This window comes from Saccostrea echinata, unplaced genomic scaffold (assembly GCF_033153115.1).
Source record: "Saccostrea echinata isolate AGI-Se365-2 ecotype Australia unplaced genomic scaffold, CSIRO_AGI_Sech_v1 ptg000002l, whole genome shotgun sequence".
NCBI lineage: Eukaryota > Metazoa > Mollusca > Bivalvia > Ostreida > Ostreidae > Saccostrea > Saccostrea echinata.
Genome location: NW_026889751.1, coordinates 31044196 through 31058137, shown reverse-complemented (window position 1 = coordinate 31058137; position 13942 = coordinate 31044196). Strand labels below are relative to the sequence as shown.

Genomic DNA, 13942 nt, shown 5'->3' with positions numbered 1-13942 from the left:
CCCGACGTGTGCTCCTTATCTTGATCGGGAAATAACGGAAAAATCCGTCGACAAATCAGTGTGTAAACAATGGCCTAACAATTAGTATGAAAAAAGTCAGTCAGCATTTGACTTCATGAAACATTGTATTTGCTGACAAGGTCATTGTATCGACCATTGAACTTATTAAATGATGACTTTAGACGAGACTGCTGATATTATTGTTTCATCAACTTGTTTGTCAATAATTTACCTCGTTTTAGAAATTGTTCATACGTAGAGCATGCTCTTGCATATCGAATCAACTGAGAGATATAAACCCCGTATGTAGGTGATAAGGGTATATTGCTTCATAAGTAAGGGAAGTTGGCGATTGAAAAGTTAAAGTCATTACGTTTATCATAAAGCTTTGTTGTTAGATTACAATTAACGTCTTTTTCTTTATAAAGTTTGACTTTCTAACAAACTTTGGTTGGTCACATATGGTGGCCAAAATTCCTGACTGGTAATACCCCCAAGAGGATTCAGGATTGCTAGTTTTTAGGAGACGATATAACTCATCGTATTTGAACCAGCCTTGACATCTAGTGTCAGCTTTTCTGATTTTTTGCATATATTTTAAAATTTTATTTGGGCCCTTGATCGGTACTTCTCAAACATAATACTCATGTAAATCATGAAAGTATTGGTTCATTTTTCGATTGTCAGGTATGAACCATTACTGAAATTTGAACTGAAAATTCAGAACTTCTATCTCTGATTTCAAGCTCGCCTTCACCCCTCCCCCAACTATTGTTAATTTCTTTTGCTGATTTCAACAACAAACCTAAATAAACAAATTGACCATCCCAAACTTTTTGCTTTAGTTTCAAAGCCATATACTGACCTACATTATCGAAGCAACTAACTTCTGGTTCAGGAGTTAACTTTAAAAAGATTTACATCTGAATAAAAATCTGAGCGTTCAAATTTACCAATGTTGGCTGACCTAAACTCCCCCAAGTCCTGCACAGCATCAATCTCGCTCTCAGAGGGTTTCTGGGCATGGAGGAGGGAGGTGACCAACTCTTACGTCAGCTCCTCCAGACCTTTGCTGTCTGGTGTAATGGCAAGTCTTTTTTATGTCCTCTGCCCCTGGCTGGAAATACCCTTCCCCTTGGCATCTCTCTTTCTCTTTGTTGGCATTGGATCAGTATAGATCGTATACCTGCTGTTATTGTTTCCACTTCAGTGGGATATAAGGAGGAGGAGGAAGTTGCAGTACTAGTTAACTCCTCCTGATGCTGACTTCCTTAAAACTAGTTAGCTTAAACAAAGTTGAGTTCTTTTGTATAATTTTTCACTTAATTAAATGAAATTATCTCACATTCATTTCAATTATCTATTTTATTTGCTATTTCACAATCTACGAGGTAGCCCGGTAGAATCGTGGACAACGCATTTTAAAAGGAAATAAATAGACGCACTTAGCTATAATTTTCAGCAAATGTTTATATGTCATATTTGAGTACCACATTCTTTTTTATTTTAGAAAATGTAGACAAAAATAAAAATTTTATTATACTTATCTGATTTTATAGCTTAATTATATACTGCTGTCAAAAAGTTAAGGTTATCTAGTGCTTACGTGTGAAAATGCAAGTGATATAAAGAAAATGTGAAAGCCCGGACTTCTACTTCGAAACCTTTTACATTGAAAGCAACCGAGAATCATCTGTTAATTCCATCACAAGAATTTCCTTTTTTGTTCTGTTATACTTTTGTATTTAATATATATTATGCATTTTCATTTAATATCATTTACGCATTCGTGAATTTCATTAAACCATGTTACCGGGAATCATATGATAGTGACGTGAATCCTGTTTTATCTTCACAATTGTTTTTTCCTCTTTACTAAAAGATTAGAATTAGCATATTTTAAAATAGTGAAAAAAAAATTTAAAGCAGTTTTCACAAAATTTTACCAAAATCAACAATATAAAAACTTACAACTATTCAACTTTGTATACAAATATTCCCCACGATAAATTTAAGTCCAGGTTTTCTGACATCGTTGACAGCTGCTTTTTCAATAAAAATAGAACTCGAAAATTTATAATTACTTACCTTGTCATTGTTCATTTGCAAAATTACTTTGTTAAAAAAACAATCTAATTGTACACACAAGAACTCTTAAGTTGACATTAAAACGATGCTCGAGTTTCTGATTGACAATATCTATGTGGTTTTTGGAGACCAGGTCTTCCAACAATCTATTGGAATTCCCATGGGTACCATAGCAGACATATTTTTGTATTCATATGAAGCAGAATTTGTTCAAAACCTTTTACGTGAAAAGGGGAAAACACTTGTGGCCTTCAACTCGACATTTAGATATATCGACGACGTATTGTCAATTTACAATGGTTATTTCCATACTTATGTCAACACGATATGTCCCGGTGAGCTTGAGATAAAAGATACCACAGAGTCTGACACATCTGTTTATATTTGGATATTTTACTAGAAAAAGACATTAATGGCAATCTTACAACAAAGCTTTATGATAAATGTGATGACTTTTACTTTTCAATCGTCAACTTCCCTTAATTATGCAGCAATATACCCTTATCACCTACATATGGGATTTATATCTCTCAGTTAATTCGATACGCCAGAGCATGCTCTACATATGAACAATTTCTAGAACGATGTAAGTTATTGACAAACAAGTTGATGAAACAAGAATATCAGCAGTCTCGTTTAAAGTCATCATTTCGTAAGTTCTATGGTCGATACAATGACCTTGTCAGCAAATACAATTTATCATTAAGTCAAATGCTGACTGACGTTTTTCATACAAATTGTTATGCCATTATTTACACACTGGATTGTTGACGGATTTTTCCGTTATTTCCCGATCTTGACAAGGAGTACACGGCGGGTGTGACCGGTCGTCAGGGGATGCTCACTCCTCCATGGCCCTGATTCCACCTCTGAGGTCTTAGAGGTCTGTGTTTGCTCTGCTCCTATTTTGTAGTGTTTAATGGACTTTTGAGCTCGAATACTGTTCGTTATCTCCACATATTTCATTTATGTAACAAACTTTTTTTTTATTTTCCACATTGTCCCTAGTCTGATGAATGTAAACAGAAAAACTAGTTTTTTTTGTTTAATAATTGTTTATAAAAATAACCATTTGTAAAATAAATAATTATTAATAATAATACTTATATGTTTCTGATATAGTCTATTCAAGTATAAAAATACAAACATGTGCGCGATGAATTACACATTAAAAGAGTCTCTAATTCTAACATTGAATAATTACATATGCATAGATTTTCTTCACCATATTGTTAATAGTATGCTTTTATAACTGATTATTGAATATCGAAGAAAAGGTATTATAACATTTTCTTTGATTTGATATTTTAGTATATAAACATTTTAACATACTCTCTAAACGCTAAGAATTTTCTCATACAAAATACTAATAAATGAAAAAAAGAAATGATAAAATTCCGAAAATGCGTTTGCAAATATTAATCTCCCAACAAATGATGACAATTCACAACAGCAGGTTAGAGAAGTCTTCTTCACGTTTAATTACTAAGTAATTACAATAATATTTATAATGTTATATATATTCTCCTGTCAATTTATTTTTTAGTGTTTGGTTATCTCTTGATAAAAAAGTTCGTTTTGATAAACATATAAGGCTACATGTATACCACCTCAATAAATGCATATTGTTCTAGAAAAAATGAAGTTTTAAACTGACCAAAGTAAGAAACGAAATATTCCTATGATTTTCTATTTTTCACGATGGGATCACTTATTTCGAATTTCGCCTGAGCTTTTTCTGCCCCGACCATCAGTTCCTCTTTCTCCGGAATGAAATTTTTCTCGTCATCCTCCGTACTCCAGTCTGTTCTGTTTCTAGAAATCCATATAGCAGCCCCAATCAGCACAACCACAACACATTTAACGATGATTTCAACAGTATATTTTTTATAACGAAAATCTTCTATGTCGTACAAAGCGCATGCGCCCTTTCCATAACAATTCGAGCTCCAGAGTTTGCAGCAAGTATCGATGATTTTACCGGTTATCATTGGCCCTATCATCCATCCTTAAATGAAATGGGATGCGAAAACAAATTTTACCATATTATCACCACAGTTAAATGAATAAGATGAATTGCTAATGATTGCATTGTTTTAAATTACAATACCTCGATTTCTTGAAAGTTCATTAGCAATATACATAGTTGTACTTTTTCAGATATTAACCACTTAAACTTTTTTGGCACAAATGTTCACCGATTTTGAAGAAACATTACTATTATTTGGTGACCACCATATTTCTTATACAAAAATGTTGCCTTGTTTGATTGTGTTCATGAATATATTTTACAAACTAAGAGGTTTTATAGATGATGTGAACTCAAGTAATGTAATGAATTAAATACACATCACACATTGTATTTCATTTTTTATTCTTGCTATATATCCTGCGTACTACTTTTCCCCGTCAGTTTTGTCTGTAAAAATTGATCTTCGGTTGCATAGAAATGTGCTCTTTAAAAAGATAGGATCAGATTAAAATATACAGAGAGTAAATTTGAAATCCCTTTGCGGTATTAATACCATAGCAACCATTGCCAACCAATAAGATTGATTGATTGATTGTTTATTGCTTAACGCCGAGTCGGCAATATTTCAGCCATATTTCGGCGGCCAACCAATAAAAACAAAAAGTATCAGATTTCGTCCTTGGTATGTGTTACAAGGAACTTTATTATTTAGTAGCATTTAAACCTATAATTGCTTTTATTTTATTAAAGTGTATGACTTTATAAAAATGAATGAATAAATTATTTCTTTTGAATACTTTGTTTCCATTAAACATGGAACGCTGAGAATGTTTAAAAATGCCATTTTGCAAACTTTTCAAACTTTGGGGCCTGTTGCCATGGTAACCATGACACAACAATCAATTTTTGCCTGAATTTGAATTTACACTATCGAAAACCTTTATCAGAGAGAGTTTGGAGAAATTCTGATGCTATGCATGTTACATTACAGAGAATGGCTCTTAACATTGTCAGTATATGTTAAATGCGACATAATCACGAAGTCCTTACCAAGAATAGTCTGGAAAAGAGAGGACACAGCTACAGCGACGGATTTATCCTCATCAGACACACATCTATAGCAAGAGCAGAAAAAAAGATCATCGTACACCTGTGTCAAGAATAGAAAAAAAAAAACCAAAGACACATTTAATTAACAACCGAAAAAAAGAATGTTTTCGTTTGATCAGATGAATTTCAAAATATAAGATTTTTTTTTCAAATTCTCACCAAGTATGGCGCAGTTTGATAAATTAGAATATAAGACTCTTTGTGCAATGTGGATTCGAGATGTTTTCAAGAAAAGGGGATGACATGTCTAAAAATAGTAACGGCGCTACCACTTTGCTGAACAGTGAAGGGACTGGTATTACATAGGTTTTACATGTACGAGGGTTGTCCAAAAAGCATGTGGACACATGCTATTTTTGTTTACGTTACCGACACTGCCAAGTGTTTGCGGTAATATTAATAAATGGACCATGATTGAGTAAATATATTAAAAGCAATGCATAATAAAGTACGAACGTTATCAGCATAAATATTTTGTATATAAAAATCGCACGATCCAGTCCGACGTTAAGTCAAATTCATAAACGTCATGATTTTCATCACAAAACGATGGTCTTCCACATCTTGCAACGTTTACATGGACGACACTGCCAGGTGTGCGATAATACTACTATTTTATCAATTTGATATAGACGATGATGAGGAAACATATAAAAATCATTACAATACACAATAATTACGAATGTTATACTATATGTATATATTAGACCATTAAAATATGACGAAAACAAGTTTTGGGACAGCTCTCGTACTTGTTATGGAAGATCCACGCACCTGACACTGAACATGATGCTGGGAACAATGCAGATGGAGACAAATAAACAGTAGACGGCGCTCAGAATCAGGAAAGGCCAAAACATTTCACAGTCCGTCTTACACAGCCCGGGGGTCGCCGTTCCAACTCCCTCGATGCACGTGCAGTTCGTGTAGGCCTAGAAAGAATTTTTTCGAAATCCGAGTGCTTAGATATTTACTTAAGTTTATAATATTATTTTAAGAGATAAAAGATTAGAAACTTTTAGGACAAAAGTATCCATTTTATTTTTGCGTATTTGAAATAAAATAGTGTACAGATCTAGATACGCTTACTTTTTGGATAAAAAAAGTAAAGCAAAAGTAAAAAAAAAGTAAAGGGGATTCCCCTCCCACTTTTGTCCCAATGCTTTAAATGTACATGTACTTTTACCGATGTCGATTTTTAAAGTAAGAAACACTTTGATGTAAAAATAGTTTATGTACATCCAGCCTTTGAAATAATATTTCAATATTCCTCCCACCGGTCACGGTAGCCTAATAGAGGGCGTTCGCTTCTGATCGGGAGGCTCGGGTTCGATTCTCGTTCGCCGCGCCGCGTCAGACCTAAGGCGTAAACATAGGTAGTGACCGTTCCTTCGCTAAGCGCATGGTATTAGAAGTAAAAGTCACGGGTCTTTCGGATGAGACATTGAAAACCGAGGTCCAGTGTCACGGTAGGCGTTGGCAATAAAAAACCCTCACTGCTCAATGGCCCTGAGTGCTGAGTATAGGTCTAAATTTGAAGCCCTTCACTGGTATATGCTGACGTCTCTATATGATTGAAAAATTCTCAATGGGATGTAAAACAACATACAATCAATCAATCAATCAATATTCCTCTGAGATTATAATAATTTTGTTTTTAATTTATGTTTTACCCCCTAGCATTTACCCATTTAAGAAGGTTTCTTGTCCTGTAAATACGTTTATTTCAAATTTTTATGTTTAATTTTAAATAATTTTAATTATTATATTTTTTTCATTTGGAAGACCTACAATGCCCTCTGGTCCTGAAATACTGTTTCCACATCCAGCATGACAGGGCGTCAAGTAATTCCTATTATCTGAACCACACACGGGAAGGTATACCGTACTATCACAGTTACAGGCATTCAAACAAGTTGAATTAGCTACTGTATTATCCAGCCTGCAACATGACGATTTCTACTTCAGTAATATTAAATCAAGCAAAAATAGAAGACATGTGCACTTTACTAAATAAACAGATGACTGCCCTTGCAACTCCCTCGAATAAAAAAAAAAAATTAGACTTTACCAGATTTTGTAGAATGTGACGAGAATGATTTAATTAGTGGATAGAAAAGACATGTACGTACCCAATAATGCGAGGGTTCTGACATCCAAGAACGAATCCCAGTCCGTGAAAGATGATGGAGAATAGATCAAAGGATCCTACCAACTTGATACATGTGTAGGGGTGGAGTTTTTTAAACGTGGTCAAGAGACCTCCTACTAAACTCCCACAAAACGTTGTCACAAGTATTATCACACCTGAAAGAGAAGAGACATTGAAATAAAACACGGCTATCATCTTACAACAGCTGGACAAAAGTACCTTCACACCTGAAATGAAGAGACGCCATATTTTCAAAAAGGCAAGTCTAAAACAAGCTATGATCTACAGTTCTTCACAACTGAAAGACGTAAATTTTATTTAAAAGAAATAGTAATGTCTCATAAGAGCTGGACACAATTGAAAGAGAATCCTAACATAAAAACAAAGATAACAAACATAACTAGTGTCCCACCCAAATTATTCGGGAACAAATATTATTAATAGTACCTGAAAGACAGGCCAGAAATTCACTAGAGGGGTCAATAAGTTTCATTGCAGCGGTAAAAGAAACTAGAGATGGTGTAACAATCACTATAATTATACTTGTAGATAGTATTTGTATTTCCCGCGCTTTGTTCCTATGCCCTATCTACCCATAAGCCCTTGCAAAATAGCTTGGCCGACCAGAACAATTGAGGCCTGGTCATTCCCGTCAGAGAAGCGTAGCTGCAGACACGTTTCTACAATAGAAGCAGCTAGTGTACATGCAAATAGCAGCCATACAATCAGTATCTTGACTTTGGCACGGAGACAGGTCCGTGGTAAGTATTTACTTATAAAATTATTAATATTCGTTATGTATATAGTTTTTTTTTGGTAAATTTATTATTGAATACGTATTCGTTCTTATTTTTGAACTTGACCAGCTCTCACCATTTTACCTGTTGTTCAGTCAGGTGTGACGGTTAGCGAGAGTGTTCGAATGGCTTTTGTATTATATCGATAGAGTTTAAAGGTGTTATTGTACGCATTTTTTTTTGTATTCAAATTTGTTACATTATGTGAAATATTTTGTCCATTTAAATTTTGGTTTAAATGTCTGGGCGGAAGTGAATGACCGGAATTCGAAAGTAAGGTGCGCCATGTTGGCAATAATTTGTTATATGTTTACTGGTAACCATTATAATTTATACGTATTGATTTATTTATTTATGAGAATGAATCGCCAAACATAGTAGTGTTGCCAAACATTATTTAGTGAAACATGTGACTTAAAAATATTCGTCATTGTAGCGTCAAGGACACTGGTATGACATGTGCTGGACACATGCGCTAAGCTGAGGGGATCGTCGAGACACAGCGAAAGGTTTCAGGACTAAGGCCCGGAAGGATGCTGTGTGTGGGTCAAGATTCAGTGATGGTGGACAGATACAGATAAGTCAATCCACGTAACATTGTGTAGCTCGATATAGGAACACTTACTATTGGCAAACCTTACATGGTTTTCGTGCATAAGATGATGCAGATGATGGTGATGATGACAATGATAATCATAGATAAGGAGATGACGACTCAAGTGGGATATGTTTGGCATTGATACTTTACGTGAAATCTATACCCGGGGTTAATTGGTTAATAGGTTAACTGGTTAATTGTTGGATTATTGGTTACCAATTGCTATTATTTTTTATTTGTTTAATAGTGTGGAAGAGTGTGTGGATCAGAGTGTGGTTGTTTGTTTGAAATCTTCTTTATTATTATTTTTTTTGTAAATAAATTTGTTAAAACTTATTTGAATTTGTGTGATTTTTGGAGATAGCCAGCTTGACCACGTGACAGATGGAAAGAAAAAAGAAAAGGTTAATGTCCCATCCAAAATTGGTGAACAAAACAATCACCACACCGTATTTACATATGAAATAGCAACAAGATTCTTCAGACAAGAACCATGTTGGATTATTGACCTCGTAAGTATAAAAAAACCGTCAGCAGCTGATTGAAAAGGCAGTAAACACACGTACTTATCTAAATACAGAGAAGTGAAATAAACGATCTGATGTTCTTTTTCATATATTGTATACATGTGCAGCTCACCAAATTTTGCATAATCAATTTAAAAATTGAAATAATTTTTGAAAAATATGCCAAATATAAAACTGATGATAATTTATAAAATATAGTCATAACCGTGAATTTTACGAGTTCGAGTGATTGTTAAAGTATATTTAAGAATAAGGAAAAGGGGTATTGAATTTAAGAGCCATTCTCTGTAATCACTTGAACTTTTATATAGGAGCTGTGGCACGCATAGTCTCAGAATTTCTCCATACTCTCTATGATAAAAGTCTTTGATACCGTAAATTCAAATCAGGCAAAAACTGGTTGCTACGTGTCATGGTTACCATAGCAACATGTCGTAAAGTTTGAAAAATGGCATTTTTCAACATGTTCAGAGTCCCACAGTTAACGTTTGCAGCAAAGCAAACAAGTGGCAATGACTGTTTCTGAAAGTTGAAGGTCTGATGTCTTAAATGCATGATAAACATGTTTGGTAAATCAACTATAACATACATTACTATGGAAACAAAGTATTCAAAAGTAATAATTTTGTTCATTTAATTTTATAAAGTCATACACTTAAGAATAAAAACAATTATAGGTTGAAATGCAAGCAAATAATAGACAAGAGATCCTTGTAACATATACCAAGGACAAAATATGATATTTCTTATAGGTTGGCAATGGTTGCCATGGTTTTAATACCATGAAGGGATTTTAAATTTACTCTCTTAGTGTTTAAATCTTATCCTATCTTTTTAAAAAGCATATTTCTATATAACTGATGATCAATTTTTAAAGGCCTAGGTGTGACCCTAATTTTCACATTTCAAAAAATTCAATTTCAGTTCTTTAAATAGTGCGTTGCTATGGACATAAGGCGAAAAAACATGCATAAAAATCTGAAAAATACTCTGTTTCCTTGGATACGTGCCCTTGTATGTAGATTCCCAAAACTTTTATGATTGATATATGTGAACAACTAACCTGACTTTCAATTTTGACTACCACCCAATCTCTAACTGGATGCAAAAAGCTGGCACATAGGGTCTAATATTGACATAAAATTAATCAAATCGAACATTTTCTCTTCTTGGTTACCATAGCAACAGCATTGTATTTTTCAACAACCTTTATCAATATATGATATTCAACTTTAGTTCTATGAGATAAGTACTATTCAAGGTGATTCAAATAATATGTTTCTTGATTAAAAGGTTAGTAAATTCCTAAGGCAGCAAAAAAATATCACTTTAAACAACTAGTACTTTGTTTCCATGGTTACACTGCAAAGTAACAATTAATCTCAATTTTTCTTATGTTGTCGGTGTTGCAAGGTCCTAAGGATGTATATGTGCCAGTCATGAATTTTATTGTTTTTCCTCAAGATAGTAGCATTAATCCAATCATAGCAACAGATTTTGCATGGTGACACTGTGTTACCATGGCAACCATGAGAGTTATTTTTAGAATAATACTGGCAATACCTAATTACATAAGGAAAATATTTTTCATTGCTTTTCTTAGGTTTTTGATTGAGTTTGATCATGTAACATCTATCATTTGTGAAAATTGAACGTTTTTCAGCATTTTTCAGCATCTAAAATGTATTCCAAATGTACCCATGGTTACCACTTACTTAGAGATAAATTCTAGATAGTTTCTTTATAGCATAAGTGGTAACAAGGTGTCATGTTTTTGGGAGAATAAGTGTGTTTGTTTTTCTTAGTCTTTATTAAGACTTAATAAAGATTTAAAGTAGCTGAAAATCTCATTTTTTTCAACTTTTCTGGTTGTTACCATGGCAACCAAGACACATAGCAACGAAATTTTATTTGATATATGTTTCTGGTGTCAAGTTGTAATAATGGGCAAAGTTTCATCAAAATCGGTGGCCATGCGTGGCAAAGAAGTTTAAGTGGTTACAGAGAATCGCTATTAAATCTTCTTTGTGTGTGCCTAAAGTATGATTACTCTTGGAATAATTTCTTGATACTCACCTAGTAAAGCATTGGCGTAGTACACTGGAACAGAAAATTGAGTCTCCAAGTATTTTGGTGTAAAGGCAATGAAACCCCCGACAAGAAATAGAACCAGGCAAGAAGCAAACATATTAAGCGTAAACCGGGCGTTAGATAGGATCCGGATTATCTTCCGTATCAGGTCTGAATAATAAAAACATTAGAAGTACTCAAAATTACTGATTTGAAAAGTTGCAACAGTCCATTCCATATAATCATTATAAACATTATTCTGGCAGTTATAATTATTGTTTTTAAAGAATGATTTTTGATTTCCTGGAGTGTTATGGAAGCCTCAAAGTGCCTATATAGAATAAAAGTTATCTTGTAGCCACAAATATTAATTCTATGTTGATAATCAGTTGTTTATCTAACAAATGTCAATTGATTATATCTACCATGTACCCATTCTTGCCATCCAATAATTTTGGTAAAGTATATGATCTTTTAAGCTGCGGTACTTATTTAATTCCTTTTATTTTAATTTGTTCGCTATCATGTATAATTTTGGTAACCGATTTCATCTCTACCATCAGTTTCTCGGCATCATGCCGCCATCATTGTTGCATGGTTTCTTTCTCAAAAATCCGAGGTATTTCTGCTTGCCAATATGAATAACTATAAACATAGTATGCATTAGAAATAATTTTGAAACAAAGTTGAGCCTGCATTAGAATTTTTTTTTATTACGTAACGTATAGTTTAGTCGGGGCTGTTCAGGTCCGCTTAGCTAGCCTGCGTGCTAACATGCAGTTGTTATAACATTAAATATAATTAGTCGTACAACTTCTTAGGGAATATTGCGGTGTAGTAAACGTACATCAAAGTCCCCATACGCCAGGCCAATCAAGACCCCAGCCGAAAGGGCCATTGCTACACCCACCATGGTGGTCCAGACTTCACAACTGGCACAAGTCCCGCAATCAGCTAACCAGATTACTCATCCATTTGTTGCTGCCCTCGACCCTCATTCCATAGGGGACCAGATATCTCAAGTCCAACAAGCAATAAGGCAGCCCATATGCACAACACAATCTGAAATACAGCAAGCTACTAGTCATCCACAAACTCAGCAGACCTCAGCCGGTAACCAAGATGTCGCAACACAGGAGCAATCCATAGCAATCACTACACCGCGTATGCCACCAACTAACTCAGGTGAAACTCCATTAATATGTATTTCTGATGAGCTTGGGGTTCATGTCCCCTAGGCCATCCCCAAAAAATATGGTCTAAACAATACATTGATTTGGCCAAAGTTCTTTTATTCAGAAACGGACCTGCATAACTTTTCCATTGTAGAAGGTCAATTGGTAATCGAATCCCCCCCAAAAACTAAACAAAATCACCACTATTCAAAGTTGGGTAGATGCTTTTTTGATATATTCCAGCATATACCTTGCTAGGAACCCCTCAGATATTCAGGGCATATTGAAATACATGCACACGGTACGCCTAGGCTACAGCCGAAACACTAATGGTAATTGGCTCGAATACGACAGACAGTTCCATCTTAAAATGTCCAAAAACACACCCATTTCCTTCGGATCGGTTGACGCAGAGTTATGGTCAATATACATGCAGTCGCAACCTAATTATACTGCTCAACAACCAAAAGCATCACTTAAATGTTTTGATAACAATCTCAAAGGCTCATGCTCCAAACCCCAGTGTTTCTACCAACATGCATGCATACATTGTAACAAGTCCCATCCGCGCATACACTGTTGGTCTTTCCAGTCGTCTCAAACTCAGTTTGCGAAATCTAATCCCACCCATCCAATATCGGGCCAGCAAAATTATACCCAACAACCCAAAATTAATTTTCGACCCTATCGCCCAAGGCAATACCAGTCACCAAGACCAAGATTTAACACACCTAGGTTCTACGCCAATTAAGCTCCCAGTACCTCAGAAATACCTAGATCAGTATCCTTAAATTCATGATGCTCAACTGTTACTTAATGGATTCACATCTGGTTTTTATCTGAATTACGGAGGTCCAAGAGACTACCGGTATTTACAACCAAAAAACATGAAGTCTGCTAGGGAACATGTGTACAGTACCAACCAGACCCAACCTGACACCTAAGCAGTCCCAGAAAGCAGTCCCCGGGACTGCTCTGGGACCGCTGTGGGACTGCTCTGGGACCGCTGTGGGACTGCTCTGGGACTGCTCTAGAAAGCAGACCCAGCAGTCCCTGGGACTGCTTTCTGGGACTGCTTTGTTCACTCATGCATGAAAAAGGTTCTGAGTGACATGATAGCTCCGCCCCTTGTGTATTCTGAATTTGCAGGCTCCCTGTTGTTATTTTGTTTACTTTCAGCAGAGAGGTGTTTAAGATAAAGAATAAAAAAAACAAGGATTTTTTACATTTTAATAAGTAAAGATAGATATACATGTAATTACTTAATGTCTTCAGGGGCTGTAAATTTACACAATTGTAGTCTAGAATTAATTTTAAAAAAATGAAAGTAGTTAAAAGGGAAGTCAGGAGATGACTTTTATCCTTTAAATTAAACTTTAATACTGACAGGTGTTTGAAAAAAAATATATCTAGGCCTATTTAATTAATTAATGCTAATTAAAACTTTAATACA

At 34.7% G+C, this 13942-nt stretch overlaps 1 protein-coding gene across 4 annotated transcripts in view; it reads right to left on the bottom strand.

The window, feature by feature from the left end:
* Positions 1 to 3168: 3168 nt before the first annotated feature.
* LOC133177478 (solute carrier organic anion transporter family member 2B1-like) overlaps positions 3169 to 13942 on the bottom strand; it is a 32086-nt gene continuing 21312 nt past the window's right edge. For all 4 annotated transcript variants that reach the window (XM_061312496.1, XM_061312495.1, XM_061312498.1 and 1 more), the window contains 6 exons: positions 11321 to 11485; positions 7303 to 7477; positions 6962 to 7112; positions 5945 to 6102; positions 5111 to 5175; positions 3169 to 4096 (listed from right to left, as the gene is read on the bottom strand). In XM_061312496.1, the coding sequence (XP_061168480.1) occupies positions 3768 to 4096; positions 5111 to 5175; positions 5945 to 6102; positions 6962 to 7112; positions 7303 to 7477; positions 11321 to 11485 (1043 nt within the window). In that variant the 3' untranslated portion in view covers positions 3169 to 3767. The remainder of the gene's footprint in view (positions 4097 to 5110; positions 5176 to 5944; positions 6103 to 6961; positions 7113 to 7302; positions 7478 to 11320; positions 11486 to 13942) is intronic.